We start from the raw sequence: 17,573 nt of genomic DNA on the forward strand, positions 1-17,573 counted from the left end.
TCAGCAGCACTGTTGGAACTGGAAGGTGAAGGGCAAGGCCATCCAGAGATGTGTCTGCACAGCGAATCCACGTGCTGCATCTTCCTTCCTCAGGAGCAGGAAAGCAGCTTCAGCATGGCCAGTGACAAATGTATCAGCTATGCAGAGTTCAGGTGGCTGCCATCGGGTGTGACACCCCAGCACAGCTCTGTGCAGGGAACTCCTCTCAGTGGCTGGAGAGCAGCACCCCGAGGCGAAATCGCAGCCGACCATAAGCTTGCCTTGCCTCTCTGTGGGCGGCCGGATCTCGGGCCAGGTGCTCAAAGAGGTTGGGCGGCACAACCCCTCGCATTGCTGGCGGCAAGCTGATCTCGGCAGGAAGCCTCTCATTGCCCAGCACAAAGTGCCTCAGGTGTTTCAGCTGCAGGCAGCGGTCCAGGTATGCCATGATGTCCCACAGCCGCCGTGCAAATGCTCTCCTGTGCCACCGGGACAGAGGTACTGTGGTCAGCACGTGCATGACCACAGTCTTCCAGGTAGAGCTGGAAAAACCTGTGTCCCTCAGGATGCAGGTGAAGAGCTGCAGGCATTTCAGGTGCAAGCTCTCACACGGCAGCTGCCTGGCGATGTGCCGGAAGAATTTTGCCTCTGCCACAGCGTACGTCTCTGCCCACGCTGTGCTTGCAGTGATGGTGGCCTTGGTGGGCTGGCTGCTCACAAAGATGTCAGAGTCCCCTCGGCGCACCCCAAAGAGCATCTCCACTGTCAGGCTCTCCCTGCCTTTGCTTAGCTCCAATCGGCAGGACCGGCTGCAGGGCTGAAACACCACGTGCCATGAGTGCCACTGAGGCACTTGCAGCCACGAGCTTCTCACCAACTGGCAGAACCAGCGGGAGGTTTTTTCCACGTCCAGGTAGGAGCTGGTGCAGAGCGTCTCTAGGAGGCTGCGCTTCTGCTTCCGCCGCAGCTCCTCCCGCGAGTGGTGCAAGAAGCACAACGGCTTCTCTTCCACCTGCTCCTTCTCGCACGTGCACACCAGCTCCACACAGACGTTGAAGGTCCTTGCTGCCACCTGCCCTGCACTTTTCGGCTCCAGGTGGAAGGTGTGCCCTGGTGGGGGATTCAGTGGGACCAGCACACGGTACACCCCATCCCAGTCACGGGGACTCCAACCCTCAAAGGCACTGCCCACCCCGATGGCTTCTTGAGGCACTGGGTAGGGGGTATTGCTCACGCTGTCCACAAAGACACGCGTCAAGCTCTCCATCAGCTCAGCTATTACTGAGCAGCCTCTCTCCAGGTCCTCCACAGGCCACTCTATGCGGTCCACTAAAAGGATTCCTTGTTCATTCCCAGCATATCGGGTCTTTTCTCTGTCTTCCATTCCATCACTGCCACTTTCTCCCTTGCCACCATCATGGTCTTCTTTTTCTCTGCTTCTCTGTTCACTGGCATCGCTGCTTTCCTGCACCTTCACCTCCATACATTCTTCCTGTCCATCTACGCTGTCTTCACCTTCATTTACATCATTGTTGCTGGCCTCACCGCTCCTTCTCCTGCAAGTAAACCACAGGGCCAAAAGGAGCAGGACTCCAGCAATGACCCAAAATGGCCACTGCTGAAGGGCACCAGAGAGCACAGCTCCCCAGCCCTTGTCCTGCTCCTCCAGCTCCTGTAGCAGCCGAGCCATCTCGTGGTCCAGCAGCTCCTGACGCTCCTTCATTCGCCGGTGCGTGGCCTCATCCAGCCCATCCCCAGCTGGCTGGGGGTACTGGATCAGGCTTTGCACCAGCACGAAGATCATTGGCAGTAAAGCCATGGTCTGCAGGAGGACACACAGAAGGGGTTCAGTGGGGCCGGAATGGAGACAGACATGGGGCGCAGGAGCCGCAGGGATGTGGCAGAAGGAAGGAGAGGGCCCCGGCAGCTGGCGGGCGGCCAGGCCTGCACCGCTGCCCCAGCAAGCACCGCGCCCTCAGCGAGGCGCTGCCGCCGGGGCCGGGCCCTGGGTGCGGGGGCAGAATGCACGGCCCGGTACCGGAGCTCCTGCCCCAGGCCTTCCGCAGCCCCTGCCCTCCCGCAGCCCTGTCTCCTCACTGCTGTGCGCTCACCGCTTGCCCAGGCTCTACTGGGGCAGCGGCACCCGCTGGGGCCTTTTATACCTGCCCCCATTGTGACACGGCCCCTGTGCTGTCACAGAACCCAGAGCGCATCACAGGCCTGCCCCGCCCGCCCTCCCCAGCCCGCTCAGGGAACTCATCATGGCCCTGGCCACCCAAAGCCCCAACAGACACCAAGTGCAGACCCATCACTTGGGAACCTGGCAACCCCAGAAGTTCCCTTGACAGAGCAGGCACAAGGGCCCTGCCACGCAACTCTTGGCAAATATAAATTTGGGTGACACGACCCATGGATGTACTCGGTATATAAGTGCAGGCTCTTAGTTAGTATTGGTGGGAGACATTTTTTATCATTTGTATTTCTACTTATTCCTTTTCGGGCAGGATGTCATGTAGAGACCGCATACTTAATATATACAACATCCCTGTTTGCAAAAAGTCTTTATTTCATTTAAGGATATAGGAAGGACATTCTCTAAGATGCAGAGAGTTAAATACAAAGAATGACGCATTTCAGGCCATTTGCGAAATTTATCAATTTTATTAATTTTTCAAACATAGATATCCAAATATTATTGAAAAGGAGACATGGCACTATTCAACTGCAGTTCAGTTCTCTAAACTAAGGGTAACGCGGCAAAACTAACAACACTAAAGGTCCTTTAGAAGAAATGCTAATAAACAAGTCTAATTAAAGCTACAGCTACAACTACAAGGAAAGCTACAGCTACAGTTACATGCACAACTAATGCTACAGCTACAGCAAGAGTTAGAACTAAAACTAAAGATACAGGTACAGTTACATGCACAAGTAATGCTACAGCTACAGCTATAGTTAGAACTAAAACTAAAGCTACAGCTACAGTTACATGCACAACTACAACTGCAACTAATGCTACAGCTAAAACAAATTAACTACATTAAAACCACAGCTGTCTAGGTTGCTGTCTTCAAGGTCTTCCAAGCAACCTCTATCACCTTCACTGTCTTCTGTTAGGATGTGCAGGTGGAGCAGGTTTCTGCCTCACAGACTAGGTCAGCAGCACTGTTGGAACTGGAAGGTGAAGGGCAAGGCCATCCAGAGATGTGTCTGCACAGCGAATCCATGTGCTGCATCTTCCTTCCTCAGGAGCAGGAAAGCAGCTTCAGCATGGCCAGTGACAAATGTATCAGCTATGCAGAGTTCAGGTGGCTGCCATCGGGTGTGACACCCCAGCACAGCTCTGTGCAGGGAACTCCTCTCAGTGGCTGGAGAGCAGCACCCCGAGGCGAAATCGCAGCCGATCATAAGCTTGCCTTGCCTCTCTGTGGGCGGCCGGATCTCGGGCCAGGTGCTCAAAGAGGTTGGGCGGCACAACCCCTCGCATTGCTGGCGGCAAGCTGATCTCGGCAGGAAGCCTCTCATTGCCCAGCACAAAGTGCCTCAGGTGTTTCAGCTGCAGGCAGCGGTCCAGGTATGCCATGATGTCCCACAGCCGCCATGCAAATGCTCTCCTGTGCCACCGGGACAGAGGTACTGTGGTCAGCACGTGCATGACCACAGTCTTCCAGGTAGAGCTGGAAAAACCTGTGTCCCTCAGGATGCAGGTGAAGAGCTGCAGGCATTTCAGGTGCAAGCTCTCACACGGCAGCTGCCTGGCGATGTGCCGGAAGAATTTTGCCTCTGCCACAGCGTACGTCTCTGCCCACGCTGTGCTTGCAGTGATGGTGGCCTTGGTGGGCTGGCTGCTCACAAAGATGTCAGAGTCCCCTCGGCGCACCCCAAAGAGCATCTCCACTGTCAGGCTCTCCCTGCCTTTGCTTAGCTCCAATCGGCAGGACCGGCGGCAGGGCTGAAACACCACGTGCCATGAGTGCCACTGAGGCACTTGCAGCCACGAGCTTCTCACCAACTGGCAGAACCAGCGGGAGGTTTTTTCCACGTCCAGGTAGGAGCTGGTGCAGAGCGTCTCTAGGAGGCTGCGCTTCTGCTTCCGCCGCAGCTCCTCCCGCGAGTGGTGCAAGAAGCACAACGGCTTCTCTTCCACCTGCTCCTTCTCGCACGTGCACACCAGCTCCACACAGACGTTGAAGGTCCTTGCTGCCACCTGCCCTGCACTTTTCGGCTCCAGGTGGAAGGTGTGCCCTGGTGGGGGATTCAGTGGGACCAGCACACGGTACACCCCATCCCAGTCACGGGGACTCCAACCCTCAAAGGCACTGCCCACCCCGATGGCTTCTTGAGGCACTGGGTAGGGGGTATTGCTCACGCTGTCCACAAAGACACGCGTCAAGCTCTCCATCAGCTCAGCTATTACTGAGCAGCCTCTCTCCAGGTCCTCCACAGGCCACTCTATGCGGTCCACTAAAAGGATTCCTTGCTCATGCCCAGCATATCGGGTCTTTTCTCTGTCTTCCATTCCATCACTGCCACTTTCTCCCTTGCCACCATCATGGTCTTCTTTTTCTCTGCTTCTCTGTTCACTGGCATCGCTGCTTTCCTGCACCTTCACCTCCATACATTCTTCCCGTCCATCTACGCTGTCTTCACCTTCATTTACATCATTGTTGCTGGCCTCACCGCTCCTTCTCCTGCAAGTAAACCACAGGGCCAAAAGGAGCAGGACTCCAGCAATGACCCAAAATGGCCACTGCTGAAGGGCACCAGAGAGCACAGCTCCCCAGCCCTTGTCCTGCTCCTCCAGCTCCTGTAGCAGCCGAGCCATCTCGTGGTCCAGCAGCTCCTGACGCTCCTTCATTCGCCGGTGCGTGGCCTCATCCAGCCCATCCCCAGCTGGCTGGGGGTACTGGATCAGGCTTTGCACCAGCACGAAGATCATTGGCAGTAAAGCCATGGTCTGCAGGAGGACACACAGAAGGGGTTCAGTGGGGCCGGAATGGAGACAGACATGGGGCGCAGGAGCCGCAGGGATGTGGCAGAAGGAAGGAGAGGGCCCCGGCAGCTGGCGGGCGGCCAGGCCTGCACCGCTGCCCCAGCAAGCACCGCGCCCTCAGCGAGGCGCTGCCGCCGGGGCCGGGCCCTGCGTGCGGGGGCAGAATGCACGGCCCGGTACCGGAGCTCCTGCCCCAGGCCTTCCGCAGCCCCTGCCCTCCCGCAGCCCTGTCTCCTCACTGCTGTGCGCTCACCGCTTGCCCAGGCTCTACTGGGGCAGCGGCACCCGCTGGGGCCTTTTATACCTGCCCCCATTGTGACACGGCCCCTGTGCTGTCACAGAACCCAGAGCGCATCACAGGCCTGCCCCGCCCGCCCTCCCCAGCCCGCTCAGGGAACTCATCATGGCCCTGGCCACCCAAAGCCCCAACAGACACCAAGTGCAGACCCATCACTTGGGAACCTGGCAACCCCAGAAGTTCCCTTGACAGAGCAGGCACAAGGGCCCTGCCACGCAACTCTTGGCAAATATAAATTTGGGTGACACGACCCATGGATGTACTCGGTATATAAGTGCAGGCTCTTAGTTAGTATTGGTGGGGGACATTTTTTATCATTTGTATTTCTACTTATTCCTTTTCGGGCAGGATGTCATGTAGAGACCGCATACTTAATATATACAACATCCCTGTTTGCAAAAAGTCTTTATTTCATTTAAGGATATAGGAAGGACATTCTCTAAGATGCAGAGAGTTAAATACAAAGAATGACGCATTTCAGGCCATTTGCGAAATTTATCAATTTTATTAATTTTTCAAACATAGATATCCAAATATTATTGAAAAGGAGACATGGCACTATTCAACTGCAGTTCAGTTCTCTAAACTAAGGGTAACGCGGCAAAACTAACAACACTAAAGGTCCTTTAGAAGAAATGCTAATAAACAAGTCTAATTAAAGCTACAGCTACAACTACAAGGAAAGCTACAGCTACAGTTACATGCACAACTAATGCTACAGCTACAGCAAGAGTTAGAACTAAAACTAAAGATACAGGTACAGTTACATGCACAAGTAATGCTACAGCTACAGCTATAGTTAGAACTAAAACTAAAGCTACAGCTACAGTTACATGCACAACTACAACTGCAACTAATGCTACAGCTAAAACAAATTAACTACATTAAAACCACAGCTGTCTAGGTTGCTGTCTTCAAGGTCTTCCAAGCAACCTCTATCACCTTCACTGTCTTCTGTTAGGATGTGCAGGTGGAGCAGGTTTCTGCCTCACAGACTAGGTCAGCAGCACTGTTGGAACTGGAAGGTGAAGGGCAAGGCCATCCAGAGATGTGTCTGCACAGCGAATCCATGTGCTGCATCTTCCTTCCTCAGGAGCAGGAAAGCAGCTTCAGCATGGCCAGTGACAAATGTATCAGCTATGCAGAGTTCAGGTGGCTGCCATCGGGTGTGACACCCCAGCACAGCTCTGTGCAGGGAACTCCTCTCAGTGGCTGGAGAGCAGCACCCCGAGGCGAAATCGCAGCCGACCATAAGCTTGCCTTGCCTCTCTGTGGGCGGCCGGATCTCGGGCCAGGTGCTCAAAGAGGTTGGGCGGCACAACCCCTCGCATTGCTGGCGGCAAGCTGATCTCGGCAGGAAGCCTCTCATTGCCCAGCACAAAGTGTCTCAGGTGTTTCAGCTGCAGGCAGCGGTCCAGGTATGCCATGATGTCCCACAGCCGCCATGCAAATGCTCTCCTGTGCCACCGGGACAGAGGTACTGTGGTCAGCACGTGCATGACCACAGTCTTCCAGGTAGAGCTGGAAAAACCTGTGTCCCTCAGGATGCAGGTGAAGAGCTGCAGGCATTTCAGGTGCAAGCTCTCACACGGCAGCTGCCTGGCGATGTGCCGGAAGAATTTTGCCTCTGCCACAGCGTACGTCTCTGCCCACGCTGTGCTTGCAGTGATGGTGGCCTTGGTGGGCTGGCTGCTCACAAAGATGTCAGAGTCCCCTCGGCGCACCCCAAAGAGCATCTCCACTGTCAGGCTCTCCCTGCCTTTGCTTAGCTCCAATCGGCAGGACCGGCGGCAGGGCTGAAACACCACGTGCCATGAGTGCCACTGAGGCACTTGCAGCCACGAGCTTCTCACCAACTGGCAGAACCAGCGGGAGGTTTTTTCCACGTCCAGGTAGGAGCTGGTGCAGAGCGTCTCTAGGAGGCTGCGCTTCTGCTTCCGCCGCAGCTCCTCCCGCGAGTGGTGCAAGAAGCACAACGGCTTCTCTTCCACCTGCTCCTTCTCGCACGTGCACACCAGCTCCACACAGACGTTGAAGGTCCTTGCTGCCACCTGCCCTGCACTTTTCGGCTCCAGGTGGAAGGTGTGCCCTGGTGGGGGATTCAGTGGGACCAGCACACGGTACACCCCATCCCAGTCACGGGGACTCCAACCCTCAAAGGCACTGCCCACCCCGATGGCTTCTTGAGGCACTGGGTAGGGGGTATTGCTCACGCTGTCCACAAAGACACGCGTCAAGCTCTCCATCAGCTCAGCTATTACTGAGCAGCCTCTCTCCAGGTCCTCCACAGGCCACTCTATGCGGTCCACTAAAAGGATTCCTTGCTCATGCCCAGCATATCGGGTCTTTTCTCTGTCTTCCATTCCATCACTGCCACTTTCTCCCTTGCCACCATCATGGTCTTCTTTTTCTCTGCTTCTCTGTTCACTGGCATCGCTGCTTTCCTGCACCTTCACCTCCATACATTCTTCCCGTCCATCTACGCTGTCTTCACCTTCATTTACATCATTGTTGCTGGCCTCACCGCTCCTTCTCCTGCAAGTAAACCACAGGGCCAAAAGGAGCAGGACTCCAGCAATGACCCAAAATGGCCACTGCTGAAGGGCACCAGAGAGCACAGCTCCCCAGCCCTTGTCCTGCTCCTCCAGCTCCTGTAGCAGCCGAGCCATCTCGTGGTCCAGCAGCTCCTGACGCTCCTTCATTCGCCGGTGCGTGGCCTCATCCAGCCCATCCCCAGCTGGCTGGGGGTACTGGATCAGGCTTTGCACCAGCACGAAGATCATTGGCAGTAAAGCCATGGTCTGCAGGAGGACACACAGAAGGGGTTCAGTGGGGCCGGAATGGAGACAGACATGGGGCGCAGGAGCCGCAGGGATGTGGCAGAAGGAAGGAGAGGGCCCCGGCAGCTGGCGGGCGGCCAGGCCTGCACCGCTGTCCCAGCAAGCACCGCGCCCTCAGCGAGGCGCTGCCGCCGGGGCCGGGCCCTGGGTGCGGGGGCAGAATGCACGGCCCGGTACCGGAGCTCCTGCCCCAGGCCTTCCGCAGCCCCTGCCCTCCCGCAGCCCTGTCTCCTCACTGCTGTGCGCTCACCGCTTGCCCAGGCTCTACTGGGGCAGCGGCACCCGCTGGGGCCTTTTATACCTGCCCCCATTGTGACACGGCCCCTGTGCTGTCACAGAACCCAGAGCGCATCACAGGCCTGCCCCGCCCGCCCTCCCCAGCCCGCTCAGGGAACTCATCATGGCCCTGGCCACCCAAAGCCCCAACAGACACCAAGTGCAGACCCATCACTTGGGAACCTGGCAACCCCAGAAGTTCCCTTGACAGAGCAGGCACAAGGGCCCTGCCACGCAACTCTTGGCAAATATAAATTTGGGTGACACGACCCATGGATGTACTCGGTATATAAGTGCAGGCTCTTAGTTAGTATTGGTGGGGGACATTTTTTATCATTTGTATTTCTACTTATTCCTTTTCGGGCAGGATGTCATGTAGAGACCGCATACTTAATATATACAACATCCCTGTTTGCAAAAAGTCTTTATTTCATTTAAGGATATAGGAAGGACATTCTCTAAGATGCAGAGAGTTAAATACAAAGAATGACGCATTTCAGGCCATTTGCGAAATTTATCAATTTTATTAATTTTTCAAACATAGATATCCAAATATTATTGAAAAGGAGACATGGCACTATTCAACTGCAGTTCAGTTCTCTAAACTAAGGGTAACGCGGCAAAACTAACAACACTAAAGGTCCTTTAGAAGAAATGCTAATAAACAAGTCTAATTAAAGCTACAGCTACAACTACAAGGAAAGCTACAGCTACAGTTACATGCACAACTAATGCTACAGCTACAGCAAGAGTTAGAACTAAAACTAAAGATACAGGTACAGTTACATGCACAAGTAATGCTACAGCTACAGCTATAGTTAGAACTAAAACTAAAGCTACAGCTACAGTTACATGCACAACTACAACTGCAACTAATGCTACAGCTAAAACAAATTAACTACATTAAAACCACAGCTGTCTAGGTTGCTGTCTTCAAGGTCTTCCAAGCAACCTCTATCACCTTCACTGTCTTCTGTTAGGATGTGCAGGTGGAGCAGGTTTCTGCCTCACAGACTAGGTCAGCAGCACTGTTGGAACTGGAAGGTGAAGGGCAAGGCCATCCAGAGATGTGTCTGCACAGCGAATCCATGTGCTGCATCTTCCTTCCTCAGGAGCAGGAAAGCAGCTTCAGCATGGCCAGTGACAAATGTATCAGCTATGCAGAGTTCAGGTGGCTGCCATCGGGTGTGACACCCCAGCACAGCTCTGTGCAGGGAACTCCTCTCAGTGGCTGGAGAGCAGCACCCCGAGGCGAAATCGCAGCCGATCATAAGCTTGCCTTGCCTCTCTGTGGGCGGCCGGATCTCGGGCCAGGTGCTCAAAGAGGTTGGGCGGCACAACCCCTCGCATTGCTGGCGGCAAGCTGATCTCGGCAGGAAGCCTCTCATTGCCCAGCACAAAGTGCCTCAGGTGTTTCAGCTGCAGGCAGCGGTCCAGGTATGCCATGATGTCCCACAGCCGCCATGCAAATGCTCTCCTGTGCCACCGGGACAGAGGTACTGTGGTCAGCACGTGCATGACCACAGTCTTCCAGGTAGAGCTGGAAAAACCTGTGTCCCTCAGGATGCAGGTGAAGAGCTGCAGGCATTTCAGGTGCAAGCTCTCACACGGCAGCTGCCTGGCGATGTGCCGGAAGAATTTTGCCTCTGCCACAGCGTACGTCTCTGCCCACGCTGTGCTTGCAGTGATGGTGGCCTTGGTGGGCTGGCTGCTCACAAAGATGTCAGAGTCCCCTCGGCGCACCCCAAAGAGCATCTCCACTGTCAGGCTCTCCCTGCCTTTGCTTAGCTCCAATCGGCAGGACCGGCGGCAGGGCTGAAACACCACGTGCCATGAGTGCCACTGAGGCACTTGCAGCCACGAGCTTCTCACCAACTGGCAGAACCAGCGGGAGGTTTTTTCCACGTCCAGGTAGGAGCTGGTGCAGAGCGTCTCTAGGAGGCTGCGCTTCTGCTTCCGCCGCAGCTCCTCCCGCGAGTGGTGCAAGAAGCACAACGGCTTCTCTTCCACCTGCTCCTTCTCGCACGTGCACACCAGCTCCACACAGACGTTGAAGGTCCTTGCTGCCACCTGCCCTGCACTTTTCGGCTCCAGGTGGAAGGTGTGCCCTGGTGGGGGATTCAGTGGGACCAGCACACGGTACACCCCATCCCAGTCACGGGGACTCCAACCCTCAAAGGCACTGCCCACCCCGATGGCTTCTTGAGGCACTGGGTAGGGGGTATTGCTCACGCTGTCCACAAAGACACGCGTCAAGCTCTCCATCAGCTCAGCTATTACTGAGCAGCCTCTCTCCAGGTCCTCCACAGGCCACTCTATGCGGTCCACTAAAAGGATTCCTTGCTCATGCCCAGCATATCGGGTCTTTTCTCTGTCTTCCATTCCATCACTGCCACTTTCTCCCTTGCCACCATCATGGTCTTTTTCTCTGCTTCTGTGTTCACTGGCATCGCTGCTTTCCTGCACCTTCACCTCCATACATTCTTCCCGTCCATCTACGCTGTCTTCACCTTCATTTACATCATTGTTGCTGGCCTCACAGCTCCTTCTCCTGCAAGTAAACCACAGGGCCAAAAGGAGCAGGACTCCAGCAACGACCCAAAATGGCCACTGCTGAAGGGCACCAGAGAGCACAGCTCCCCAGCCCTTGTCCTGCTCCTCCAGCTCCTGTAGCAGCCGAGCCATCTCGTGGTCCAGCAGCTCCTGACGCTCCTTCATTCGCCGGTGCGTGGCCTCATCCAGCCCATCCCCAGCTGGCTGGGGGTACTGGATCAGGCTTTGCACCAGCACGAAGATCATTGGCAGTAAAGCCATGGTCTGCAGGAGGACACACAGAAGGGGTTCAGTGGGGCCGGAATGGAGACAGACATGGGGCGCAGGAGCCGCAGGGATGTGGCAGAAGGAAGGAGAGGGCCCCGGCAGCTGGCGGGCGGCCAGGCCTGCACCGCTGCCCCAGCAAGCACCGCGCCCTCAGCGAGGCGCTGCCGCCGGGGCCGGGCCCTGGGTGCGGGGGCAGAATGCACGGCCCGGTACCGGAGCTCCTGCCCCAGGCCTTCTGCAGCCCCTGCCCTCCCCCAGCCCTGTCTCCTCACTGCTGTGCGCTCACCGCTTGCCCAGGCTCTACTGGGGCAGCGGCACCCGCTGGGGCCTTTTATACCTGCCCCCCATTGTGACACGGCCCCTGTGCTGTCACAGAACCCAGAGCGCATCACAGGCCTGCCCCGCCCGCCCTCCCCAGCCCGCTCAGGGAACTCATCATGGCCCTGGGCACCCAAAGCCCCAACAGACACCAAGTGCAGACCCATCACTTGGGAACCTGGCAACCCCAGAGCTTCCCTTGACAAAGCAGGCAAAAAGGCCCCGCCACGCAACTCTTGGCAAATATAAATTTGGTTGACACGACCTATGGATGTACTCGGTATATAAGTGCAGGCTCTTAGTTAATATTGGTGGGGGACATTTTTTATCATTTTGTATTTATACTTATTCCTTTTGGGGCAGGATGTATTGTAGGCTAATGCTCTGTTTCAGATTTAGTGAGAAATCTTTCTCAAAGAAATCCAGGTTGCTTGTTTGATGAACATGAATATTTAATACCATCCTAAAAATGCCAACTAACTAAATTTCAATATTTGGGTCCCTTCAATATCCTCTTAGCTCTCAAAATCTTTGGTTCAATACCGTGGGAAATTCTGCTATTGACAGGATTTTCAGAAAGTAGGATGTCTGTTTTTTCAAATTTGTGCAAAGATGTACCTCTGTAACTCCCACCATCCTCAAAATTGTCTCACTCAGAGTTAGTCAATCTTTCTGACTGATACGGGAACTTCTGTCTCTTTCTGCTGTCTCTTTTTGTATTTATCTCCAAAGGACTGTGAATACAGGAGAGATTATATTTCTCAGCCTGTCTTTGGGGGATTCATCTATAAATGGAACTGCAGAAATGGGGAGGGAGGAAAGGGAAACAGGATGTGACTTGAAAACCTGAACAGTGACCACAGACGTCCACTGCTACACTGACTGATGTCAGGCGGATCACGCCATCCCATAATGGGTAGAATGAGAACAATGCTGGGATTGCTCAAATTGCTTTGAATTGGGTTTGCTTAACAGATGTCATTAGTAAAAGCAGTCAAAGAAAGAGTTTTCAGCCCTCCTTCCAGCTGATGCCACTTATCATGTATCTTCCCCTGTTCTTCTAGGGAAACTGTTTTTGATGCTGTCCCTTCCTTCTTTTTACAATGGAGCAAAAATTATTTGCCAAGCATTACTCTTTCAGTTTTGTTTCCTCTCATTTTCCAAGATTTAATCAAGTGAACACTCAGCAGAATAGTTCTATATTTTCTGAACACAATTCTTCTTTTATCCAATTGAGGCCCTTCTGTGACTATGAAATCATAAAAACTGTAGTGAGCTACAGTTTACACTTAAAAGGTTGATATGGGTCAGTTCTTCAAGGTTATTCTTAGTTCAACTGCTGTGTAAACTGTTGATGTCAGTGACTGGAAGCTGCTCTCCATGACATTATATATATATGATAATTATATGGCAGAAAATGCAACATATAGTTGGATCTGACCTTCAAGTTCACTAGCTTAAAAAAAGAAAAAAATGTCTGTAAGAAATTTTCTGGTTTTCCTATTACTAAATGCCTTCACATTTATATTTAGTTTACTGCATATACAAGAGACTTTCTTTGCATGGACAGCAGTGCCCATCCACTGTCAAGCTAGGGTATATTTTAAGTCTCAATGATCACTGCCTCCAGAGAGCATTTTTGAGACAAAACAGGCAAAGTCTTTTGCGCAACTATACAATGTTCCAGTAGTAGGGTCTTCACTCTCACATAAACACTTCACGTTTTTCCGCAAAGGAATCTGAGAGATTTTTCTGAGACATAACAAGCCATCAAAAATCAATTAAATAACAAAGAAGAGGAAAACATCACTTCTTCACTCAGCACATTTTCCTTGATTTTCATAAGCATTCAGATTTACACCTACTGGTACTACCACAGGAGCAGGGATTTTTCTGTTTTTACTTCCTCTTCCAGCAGAGCAAGCACAGCTGCAAAATGCAAACTCATTTCTAGGCTCTCTTGCATATCACCAGTTTACCACATTCCAACCAGTCATAGTTGTGCAACACCCCATCACAGTACTGGGATTACTGCAGTGTCACAGACAGTTTAAGTGAGGCTCAAGGAGCTGTACAGCTTTAACTATGTTTTATATGGATAATTAAATAATGCATGACATGGAAATAAGCCAGCTGTACTGAAACTTAGCAAACTAACTGCTCTGATGCAACAGTCAAGCATCTCATCAGTTATAAAATGAAACAGGTTTAAAACAAAAACAATATAGAGAATGGAATGCCTGACATTGTAAAGTAGCATGTTCAATGACCATTTTTGAACATTAAGCAAGTGTACTCATCCAGTCAAATTTTCAAAAGAATTCCTGGCACCATAATGTTCTCTGTTTGCTTTTTCACCATGTTTAAAGAATGGATCACTCTTAGGGGGAAGAAAATCCTGTGTGCAAAACACTGCATGAAACTAAACAATCCTTAAACATGGCTAATTTCCATGTGGAGCTGATGATTTAGCACTGTCATCCTTCAGCAGAGGAGAAAGAACTGCCTGTCTTTAGTTTACTTATGTAAGATGAAAAAAGTGAGGAGTGTGAATTTGATCTTGCTTCAATTTACTTCAGTGGCCAAACACTTGCCATGACTTCAGTGGGAGTGAGACTGAGACTTAATTCATTCAATGTGGAGAAAAACAAATCAGCTGAGAATAATGTTCTTGTTTATTAGATTTAAATCACTACCATAGTAGTTTTTAACAGTGCTAAGTAAATCCTGTTTTAAAAGCCAAAGGTTACCTTCAGGCATGCTTTTCCCTATGTATTGTGTCACAATGCAGGATTCCTGGTCATCTGACCACGTCACCACCGTTCACAGCAAGCAAGGCTTGCTCTGGGGCATGGCCACATTCCCACACAGGAATGATATATGTTTGTGGATGCCACTGGTGCCAACATCCAAATCTGGGCTGGGGCATCCCCTTCAGCTAATAAACCAGGGTGCACACTTTTGTAAAATAAATGCATTCACTGATAGCAAAGACTACACTAACTAAGATGTCCATGAAAAGCAGCAAAGTAAATGAAATCAATAGGGTTAAATTTGCAATTAGGAATCTGCAATTCTGCAAGGAAATTTTAGGATAGCCACAAATTGAAAAATGTTTAATTTTTGTTTTCTTTTCCTTAGAAGGCAATCAACCTCCTGGTTTGGCTGTGCTCTACTCTTCCTTATAAAGCAGAACCTAGAGAAACACTCAGAAAATATGTATGCAAGTACCTTTCAATTAATTAAAAAAATATTATTATTCAGAAGGTAGACAGAAACAAGACTGTCTACACTGTATGAATTAAACATATATGAATTAGGACACAGAGCCTTCCATTCTTTAGTAAGTGATGCTGTCCTAAAAGTGACATTAATGAATGAGACTGGTATATGAAAACCTTCTGCATCTGCTCTAGAGGTTGGAATGAGGATATTAAATGAGGCAGCAGAAAAGAAGCATGTGCTGCTTAGGGAAGCTGAACATCACTTCTGTGTTTGAGGAGTTCTACAGTTTGGATGAAGGTCACAGGTTATCTCCAGCTGCATGAACATTAGTGATAAATACACAGTTTCTCTTAGACCGAAGGCAGTGCTAGACAAAGAGTATTAAAATAAGGACTATTATTCAAAAATCATCCCCTGGTTTTCTAAACATGGGACTCTTCTATTAGAAGACAGTTTCTTAGCTCCTCCATATATTAAATCTATAACATAACAATAAAAGCACCTCAAACTTGTAGAAGTATCTAAGAAACATAGATTAAGTAAGGTCTATGCAGTGAGAGCACTCTAAAAAACATCACAAGAGCAGAGACAACTTCTAGGATAGTAATGACATGAACCAATATCTAGAAGTTAAGTCTAAGTGAAGAAGAGAATTTTTCAACTAACGGATCAGGGAAAATAAAGGATGAGATATGTCATTTAAAGATTATAGTATATTACATTAACACAGGTGGAGAATATATGACTTTGATTCTGTATTACAACATATTTCAATTGAATTGTGTGTAGTTTTAGTTTTATACATTCATGATTTTTTAGAACATATTTTTAGACTGGGGCACACAACAAAGAAAATCCATCACATGATATTGCATTGATCCCCACATCACTCACTGGAATATCTTAACATTTCCAGCACAGATTGCCAGTTCTTAAGATGAAAACCCAGAGAAGATGAAAATCCGTAACTGCCATTAAGAGAAGGTCTAAAATTTTAATTGCTGTCTGAACACAAAGGAGCTGTGACATGCTGTGGTTTCTTGAAGCACTCCTGCAGTTATCCTGACATATCTGTAACTACCCCACCCTCTCCCCTCTTCCTCATCCACCACTGACTGATGCAGCTGGGACATTCAGTAACTACAGAGGAAAATCTTGCTTACTTTCAGCTTTCCTGCCCCAGCAAATGCTCAGCTCTTCTGGAAGATGGACATATGCCATAAACACACTGCACCTTGAATGGAATTAAACCTTCCCTTCAGACATGCATGTGAGCAGGTTTTTGGAGCTGCCTGGTGTGGCCATTTTTCATCTGTTTTCCACAAAGAAAGGAAAGAATCCTGTATTCTCCTCCTAATGATATTTCAAGTCTTAATTCCAAAGAACAGAGATGCCAGGACTTGTCAGTGACATGACTAACAATTTTATCAGAACTGGCAAGACAGTTCATTTCTCCTATATCTTACTCACAGAAACTGTGGAATTACTTTATCTGAAACACTTGGGGGAAGGAAGGTAGACTTAATTCTGACAACTTTATTAAATATTCAGTACATCTGACATCCTGTTATCAACAACAAAAATATGGTTTAATTATGATAAGCCTTACTGGTATCATTTACAATACACCAGTGTGAAAAAACAGCAGTGAATATTTTCTTGCTCCATGTGGAAAAATACACATCTTCCACCCTCCCAGAAAAGTAAGACAAGGCACAATAAATTCTCATAAATTCTGGCTTTTCAGTTCCATCACACCTGTCCAAATTAAGATTTATGTGCTATTTTGCATCTGTATCTGTTGTTCATTTTCCCCCCCTACAGGGATATAGGTGGATAAGTTCAGACAGGAAACGGTATCCCTCAAGCCAAACTGAAAGGTTTATAAAGTTGCTAATAAAAGTTTGGGTCAGGGCCTAAATATCAATCATCTGCTCATTGTCTTTTTAAACGAGCTCAGGCATTTTCCCAACCGCTCCCAGCAGGTCTCTGCCACTATTTCAAACTAAGATTTCAGCCATTTCTTTTTTTCCCTGTGTTGACCTCAATAATTTTTCTTTCTCCCCCTCTTTACCTGCCAAATGCATCCATCAGGATTTTGCCAAAGGCTATCTGCTTTTGAAGTTGAGAGGAATTCACTAATCGTGAGTGTCAAATCCACAATAAATGCCACTGCCATATGGTATATGCTGCTTTTGGGAATTATCTCAACAGGCCTAGCTGTGAGAAGGCTGGCTGTATGTTAGGAGGGTTTTACTGCTAACTTTCATAACTCATGTCATGTCTTTCAGTTTCTGTATTCATTGGCTTCAGAGAGTGCAACTGTTTCCTGAATTTATAAAAATGTTGTCAAGATCCCTTGATCTCACTTCCTCCGTCTCTCACACACGAACACATCCAAAAACATCTATACACAGTGGAATAGCATGCACAGTGGCATGCAAATCTAGCAAAAGAGAAGCTTGTAAATAAATAGCATGTCATTCTGCTTACTCAGTAAATTCCTCTGGGTGTTAAACTCATGGTAAATGTATCATAAGCCCTGATGAAGGCTTTACAGCCTGCCCCATCACACCATCCTGAGTGCAATTCTGCAAGGCATAGGAAGACATAAGTTTGAAAAACAGAGCAGAAATAGCTCCCATAAGGGCAGGGTGCTGACATAGTTGAAACATAACTAACTGGAGAGCATTTGCTTTAGCTAAAGAAGACAGCATCACTGACACATCTCTGTGCCTATGGAGGTGTACTCTGCATTCAAAGGAATGAGAAATCCACCTTCTTTTAAAAATTGTCCATTAATACATAAATATGTCTGTGTTGA

The 17,573-nt window shown here is 50.0% G+C and overlaps 2 protein-coding genes across 2 annotated transcripts in view; both read right to left on the bottom strand.

Annotated features, from left to right (window-relative positions):
- The window catches only part of SEMA3D (semaphorin 3D), a 148,311-nt gene that overhangs the window by 88,299 nt on the left and 42,439 nt on the right, over nt 1–17,573 (bottom strand). The window lies entirely within an intron of this gene.
- Nucleotides 6,476–7,647, bottom strand: LOC131558274 (inositol 1,4,5-trisphosphate receptor-interacting protein-like 1). The gene has a single exon (XM_058805920.1). The coding sequence runs from the start codon at nt 7,631–7,633 to the stop codon at nt 6,476–6,478; it is 1,158 nt and encodes a 385-aa protein (XP_058661903.1). The 5' UTR covers nt 7,634–7,647.

This window comes from Ammospiza caudacuta, chromosome 5 (genome assembly GCF_027887145.1).
Source record: "Ammospiza caudacuta isolate bAmmCau1 chromosome 5, bAmmCau1.pri, whole genome shotgun sequence".
Classification (NCBI taxonomy): Eukaryota; Metazoa; Chordata; class Aves; order Passeriformes; family Passerellidae; genus Ammospiza; species Ammospiza caudacuta.

Bases quoted from the DNA above. Each gene is read 5' to 3' on its own strand.
- LOC131558274 (XM_058805920.1), bottom strand. From the start codon at position 7,633: ATGGAAGACAGAGAAAAGACCCGATATGCTGGGCATGAGCAAGGAATC.